This window comes from Montipora foliosa, chromosome 1, assembly GCF_036669935.1.
Source record: "Montipora foliosa isolate CH-2021 chromosome 1, ASM3666993v2, whole genome shotgun sequence".
NCBI lineage: Eukaryota > Metazoa > Cnidaria > Anthozoa > Scleractinia > Acroporidae > Montipora > Montipora foliosa.
The window spans coordinates 19,173,000-19,180,499 of record NC_090869.1 but is presented as its reverse complement, the minus strand read 5'-3'; the positions used below and the strand labels follow the sequence as shown (position 1 = coordinate 19,180,499).

The following is a 7,500-nucleotide window of genomic DNA, read 5'->3' as shown; positions in this document are numbered from 1 at the left end:
GGTGTTGTGGTCTGACCTTTCCAGCATGTGGTCGGCTTGGCAGGATTAGCTGGAAGGGCTTCTGTGTGAATGAGACCACAATTGTGTATAACAGCCAGAAGTCAGGCTACTTAGCCAAGTGCTGGAGCCTCACTCAAGCTCAAGCTCAGGCTCAAGCAAGTTTCTGTTTCTTGTTTGGGTTCAATTTGTTAGCTATTTCATCGAAACCGCAAAAGCAATTTCCCAAGGAAAATCGAAAACAGATTGGCGTCATAATCTGGCAAGAAGTAGTTAAGTCGCCAAAAAAGTCTGACAGCGGTCGATTGTCAACGGACCAATCCGAATTTCCCGTTGCTGGTGCAACGGGATATTCTGAACGCGTCGTGCAGTCATAATAGGGAGCTTAAGCACGCACGTTTTTGAGATGTGGACGGCAACCGGAAGTGAGTTATTTTCCCTTTTAACTTGCTTTCACACAACCACATTTACAATACGAAGTATCTTTCCTCCGTTAGAGATGATTAATACAAAAATCTGGGAGACACCACGGTCCTGGCAGGCGAAATTTTCTCTTCCGGTTGCAGTCCGCGTCTCAAAAACGCGCGTGCTCAAGCTCCCTAATATCCTCAATCACCACTCTCTCTTCTGCTCCCTTGCGTGACCAAAGCGGGCGGTTCGACTAACTCAGAAGGGACAGCGAGCAGTCTAGTCCGAGAATGATCAAACTAACTTTATTTACATTCTAGAAATTTCAAGTTACTGTTAGTTGACTGAGATGCGAGTAGCTGAGAAAATGGTCGAAACTTCACCTTGTTAGCCAAGATGCAGTAACCCCATCCAAATCAGCTCAAGAAGCTCCTTGTTGCTTTTAACTTTGCGCGTGGTCCATCCATGCACCCCTTAAGGTTCTTTCAATCTTTTTTTGTTGTTTTATGTTTTTTGTAGGCATTGCTGTGTTCCATATAATTTTATCAGCATTTTCGTGACAAGAATTTTACCTAAAGTTACGTCATATAACCCCTTAAAGTAACAGCCAAAAGAAAATTGCTTTTTCATTAAACCGTAATACATACCAAAATAATCATGCTGTTCCATAGCATTTGAATTTTCCGAGTGTGTGGTACCCTTGCTCCCCTCTGCCTCCAGTATCTCCAAACCTGAGCTGTTTAACTGGAAGCTCTGTCTTGTCAGTGAGGAGACCGCTGTCTTCACGCCAGACCTTGTCATTCTTATCACAGTTACAACCAAAGCGAGAGTCTGCGCATGAGTTGGTCATCACGCATGCGCACTTTTTATGACCAGATGCTCCACCCCAATGAGTCATTTTTTTGGAGTCACGTGACACCCACCATCCATTGAGTTTGTAGCGAAAAAGTCGAGCTTCATAACACTCATACTTGATAAACTGTTCACAGTGTAAGGAGACTCTGGTGAGCATCGCCATCTGAGACAGACTCGCTCCGGTGTACCAAATGTCACGTGAGTAACAACCAGCTGGTTCACATCCCTGGACAAGCGTTCTCTTCTCACTGTCGTGATTGATAATTGTCACGCCAACTCCATTCTTGTCATTCATGTTACAAGTGACCTCAAACGGTGGCAAACCTCCTTCACCGTCAGGATCAATGACGTAACCGCCACTCATTGAAGAAGGGTTCAACCCTTTCAAAGCGGTGCAAGATTTGGCGAATCCTTCAGAGAAAAAATATAATTGCTACTGGCCGATTTTGTAGTGGTATTTCTACTGAGCTAATAAATGAAGGTAGTTTTACAATGGATTTCACGAAACATTGGCCGCGCCGTTTCCGAACTTGGTTGCCAACTCGGGAACTGGGGCGGGTAATTCAAAAGTTCATTGTCAACGGGCCAATGAAATTTGCAATTTCACAATGAACTTTGGCAACTTCGCTCCGAAAGTCGGTACGAACTTGCCAACAAAGTTCACAACGAAGTTACCTTGCGAGTAGTTGGTTTCTCCTACACTTCTCTCGATTCTGATCCTGAGTAAAATCACAATTAGGTTTTAGATTGAACACTCTTCAGTTGGGTTTTAGACCGATTTAACATTGTTAATTTTGTGCGTGCATTTATTACAATGGCCGATGGAGACCTTAACGAAGAAGAACTTCTTGGAAATTTGTCCGAGTATGACTCGGCAACTAAAGCGGCGGACGTTCTGTCCCATTCATTTTCAGTCAACAAACAGGAATCTCCTGTCTTTATCTCGCCAGAACAGATCTCCTCGCTGACTTCAACGATTCAGAGTCTGACGGAGAGATTGGTGGAAAGCCCTAATGCAACAAAGGACAAACCTACGAAGGGAAAAGCCACTGCCATTAAGGTTACCGTATACCTTCAGGGGTGTCTCGCGTCCGAGCAATGCAGCGCGTCCGATTTAAACTGTAGATACCTAAACCCCTATATCAAATTAAAGCTTATAAAGCTGGCTATCAAACCATATCAAGTATTTAGAAATTAAATGAATTGTCGAAGTTTTCACGACCTCTAAATGCGAGCGTCCGAATCACCTTTTCAAAGCTACAAGTCAAAGCAAATTTTGCTTTCGCTATTTTATTTTGTTTCTCCGTTTTCCGACCCAAAGCGCTAAAAAAAGGTGTCTACGTTTTGCCATACTCAGTTACAGGGAAAAGTTATAGAACGTTTTCGAAATAGTATTAAAAAAATGTGAAGTGTTGGTACAAAAATCGCTCTCAGAGAAAAAATATTTTGAAATAAAATATTTGCAGACATGTTTTTGTTCTTTATATGTTAACCTAGCCACTGTCAAGATTTGGGGGCAATCGGACAAATTCCCTGTGAGTTTTAGCTCTTTAAAGTGTCCGCTTCGAGTGAAAAAATTGATTCGAGAAAACAGCGCTAAGACTTGCAATCAGACGGGTAATTTTTACTTCCGGCCAAAACGTAAAACCGCCATTTCTCCGCCAATATTTAATCTTTTTGAATAATTTCCTTTTTACATTAGAGATCCTATTTCGATCATTACTTTAACCGAAAAATCCAAATTTGAAGAAAATTGCCGATCTGAAGGTATATGGTAACCTTAAACGGAAAGGCATAATGAGCGAGAGCTCCGTTCCCGCCAAAAAGCTCTGTCCTGATATTGGCTCCATGAGCGAGCACTCGAGCGACTCTGAGTGCGAAACTCTTTTGAACCAGGTGATGAATTCCCAACCATCTACCTCAGCTGACAGTGGAGGTCAGCAGGAGAAACCCTCTCCTAATACTGATAATGATGCAAATTTGCGTGAGCTGACTAAAGAATATGAGTCTGTTGGAGCTGCACTGAAAAGTGAACCGCTCGCAAAGCTCCTGAACAAGATGTTCAGGAGCAAAATGGGGGAGAGGACCCTAAAAGAAAAACTGGAGAGACAGGTCCGCCCAGAAAACTGTGCTTATGCCAAGGTAACGCGTTGCAACACAGGCATATGGAGGAAATTGCGAGAAAGGCCACGAGGAAACGTGACTTACACATGGCAAAAATGCAGCAAGCCCTTGTGAAAGGTTTTATTCCCATCGCTTAGGTTGCAGATACTGCTATGGGTGGAAAGTCACTGATTTTAATGAGATTCAGCTTGTAATAAAGAGATGCCTGGAAGCATTATCCTTGCTCACTCATGTGAATTATGAGCTCAATGTCCAAAGAAGGTTTTTAATGAAACCTGACATTGGCTCACTCTGTTCTCCAATGGTTCCATTCACTGATTACTTATTTGGGGATGACCTCCAAAAACACCTTAAGGACATTGGGGATGACAATGAAATTGGAGCCAAACTCCAGAGAGGTACAAAGGCAAACCACTCACCTGTCTCTGGCACTAGTTTTGGGAGAGCCTCTTACAACCAGAACAGGCAAAAAAAAAAAAAAACAGCACAGCCGGGGCCCCCAGTACCCCGGCAAGAAGTATCCTCACAAAGGGAGCCAGTTTCGAGCTCCCAACAAAGGCAGTTGAGCAGCGAAACATTTAACCATAGTGTGGTAAGTAACCATGTCACTTGTTTCACGGCTGGAAATATAACAAATTTTATTGAAACCTGGAGGACAATCACCTCTGATTCTAATATTCTTGACATGGTTAAGGGCTGCCATCTGGAGTTTGAGGCGGATCCTATCCAACATTACATGCCAAAACATCTGATAAACTACACGCACAAAGAAAAGGGAATTATTAAAGTAGAGATAACTAAATTGCTTCAAAAAGGAGTTATCAGGAAAGCTATTCCATGTACAGGGCAATTTATCTCTTCCGAGTTCATTCGGCCAAAAAAGGATGGCTCCTTTCGAAATGATCCTAAATCTGAAGTAATTGAATGTGTTTATTACAAACCACCATTTTAAAATGGACACACTCCAGTCTGCCCCTACCCTTGTCAAGCCAGGTTCATACATGGCAGTCCTTGACTTAAAGGATGCTTATTATTCTGTAAGCATTGCTGAGAAGCACAGGCATTACTTGAGATTTGTGTTTATGAACCAACTGCTTGAATATGTTGCTTTGCCAAATAGTCTGGCCTCAGCTCCTAGACCATGGGCCGAGCGCGGTTCTTGCTCTGCACGTTGTTTATTACTGGGTTGCCGTATGGCAATCCCAGTCGGAAAATGGGTAGATTTCTCCGTCTTATTTTCCGTGTCGGTAAAAGTCTTGCCTGTCACTCCCCTGGTAAGTGGTGTCTTTGTGCATAGAGCCTTCTGCACGTATTTTCTTAGGATCGAGAGGGTAGTGGAAATGCGTAGATTTCTCTGGTGGACACAGTAGAATCATTAACTTAGCCGAACTTAGCCTGCAATGGCGTCGAAAGTCACGTAACGCGAATGGCGTTTTAGTGGATCTTTAAACAAAATATACCCTTATGGAGCTCAAAATAATGAAAAGTCAGTTGGATAAATTAAGCAGGCGGTGAAATACAAACACCTGGAATCTTAAAAGCGACGAGTAATGGACTTCGACAACAAATCTATCGCCTGTCGAGCCGAAATCAAAGTGAGCTGTATTTTTTACCAATTGTGCCGTTATGTGGAACACTGAAACCAAATGGAAAATTCTCTGGTAACTTATGGGTTCAACAAAGACAGAGAACGAATGGAACACCTGAAGTGGATCTGTGATCAACTCTGCACAGTCTTCAGTAAAAAAATAATTGGAAATGTGACAGCCAAGAATTATCTGAAAGAAAGCTTGTCGTCTATTTTGTGCTTCATTATTCAAGGAAAAGGTTCTTCCTGGAAACGGTTTGATCCTGAAATTTTGTTTGTTGTAATATTGCGCATATTTGACACGATTGAGTTTTTCCTCTTCACGCACGTAATGATAGCAAATATGTTGTTTGTTTCAAAAAATTGTTCGCTGCAAAAAGGTCGCCTTTATGAATTCATCATGTTTTATAATATGCGAGCTTAACTGGATAGTTTTTATGGCAATAGTAAAGCATTTTCGTGTCAAAATGAGGTTAGCGTCTTTCTATTGTGCTAACGTAATTAAATATAAATATACATTCTGCCTCGTGAGTTTGTTATTCTCGTCAACCAGCAATGGCGTCGAAAGTCATTGCAGCGCGAATGGCGTTTTAGTGCATCTTATGTTGTTTGTTTCAATTAAATGTTTCGCTGGAAAAAGATTCTGTGATATTTTCTGCCTCTGTGAATTATAATATCATGTTTAAGTGAAACTATGATCTTCGCAGTTATGAACGCAATTTTTGCAATTGCGTAGAGAAGCCTGAAAAATTCAGGACTTCAACGGGGTTTGAACCCGTGACCTCGCGATTCCGGTGCGACGCTCTAACCAACTGAGGTATGAAGCCGTCTGACGTTTGGAGCTGGTCATTTGTGGGTTCTAATGGGTTCATATACCATTCATCATTGATTCATTCCTCACGGGACCATTAGAACTCACAAATGACTAGCTCCCATGGTCAGTGGCTTCATAGCTCAGTTGGTTAGAGCGTCGCACCGGAATCGCGAGGTCACGTTCAAACCCCGTTGAAGTCGTGAATTTTTCAGGCTTCTCTACGCAATTGGAAAAATTGCGTTCATAACTGCGAAGATCATAGCTTCACTTGATTTCATATCCGCAGTTCATATGTGATTCATTTCATATACCATACATCATTGATTCATTCCTCAAGGGACAATTAGAACCCAAAAATGACCAGCTCCCAACGTCAGTGGCTTCATAGCTCAGAGCGACGCACCGGAATCGCGAGGTAACGGGTTCAAACCCCGTTGAAGTCGTGAATTTTTCAGGCTTCTCTACGCAATTGCAAAAATTGCGTTCGTAACTGCGAAGATCATAGCTTCACTTGATTTCATATCCGCAGTTCATATGTGATTCATTTCATATACCATTCATCATTGATTCATTCCTCACGGGATCATTAGAATCCACAAATGACCAGCTCCCAACGTCAGTGGCTTCATAGCTCAGTTGGTTAGAGCGTCGCACCGGAATCGCGAGGTCACGTTCAAACCCCGTTGAAGTCCTGAATTTTTCAGGCTTCTCTACGCAATTGCAAAAATTGCGTTCATAACTGCGAAGATCATAGCTTCACTTGATTTGATATCCGAAGTTCATATATGATTCATTTCATATACCATTCATCAATATCATGTTATTAGTATTGCTTTGTAAGCAGGAAAGGTTCACGAAAATAAACAGGTCTGTTGAAAGCGTACTTGAGTTTCAACAAAATGAGCCCGAAAATTAGCAAAATATTGTGACGCCGATGAATAATAAAGTAGCTGCCATTTCCAAAATGATGGAATTACCTGGTGATAAATAACCTCGTCTTGGAGAGTAAATTTTTGACTTAGCAGAAACAATGGTCAACCCCCGGGCGGGGGTCAACCTCAAGAGTTTGGGCGATTGTGATCTTTGTTTTGACTTCGCTCATTTATTGTAAAACTTTATAACACTTGACAGAAAAAGAAACTTACGAAAACCCGGTATCTTGCCATCATTTGACACAGATGCTTCACGGTTTGGCGAGTAAACATGCCGCGGTAACTTATCACGGCGTCCGCTGAATTCCGGCGATGTCACTTTCGATTTTGCGATTTATTTGTGCAACCAAAAGTACAATAACAAAATTGAACGTAGCAAAAATCTCCCAAAATGTTTGTCGCTGATCGTAACTTTTTATATTCTATATTCACGGTTCAAAATTAATGTTGTTCTCATGTCGTAAATATGTTATTCTCGAGCGACCGTCCTGGAAACTTCCTTCTGCTCTTTCTAAAAACTGTGTATCAGTTTACTTTTGCATCAATATTTGTTTTTGCATAAAGCAAGCTAACAAAATCTGTACCTTGCTGAGTTTGCATTTGTTAGCGTTAATAGTATTTTCGGTCCAATGCTTCTATTTTACGAAGGGGTATATGTTTGAGGTCATCCATCCAGATACTAACCCTGCCGGATCCCTAGGGATTAACTTTAGTAACTTTAGCATTACAAAGCTGTCAGATGCTCAGAGGGCACGCTTAAACTTGTGATGAAAGAAGTTGTG

The 7,500-nt window shown here is 41.8% G+C and overlaps 1 protein-coding gene across 1 annotated transcript in view; it reads right to left on the bottom strand.

Moving 5' to 3' along the window:
* Nucleotides 1–1,060: 1,060 nt before the first annotated feature.
* LOC137975760 (contactin-associated protein-like 2) overlaps nucleotides 1,061–7,500 on the bottom strand; it is a 25,391-nt gene continuing 18,951 nt past the window's right edge. The window contains exon 3 of the mRNA XM_068822943.1: nucleotides 1,061–1,671. Within this exon, the coding sequence (XP_068679044.1) occupies nucleotides 1,061–1,671 (611 nt within the window). The remainder of the gene's footprint in view (nucleotides 1,672–7,500) is intronic.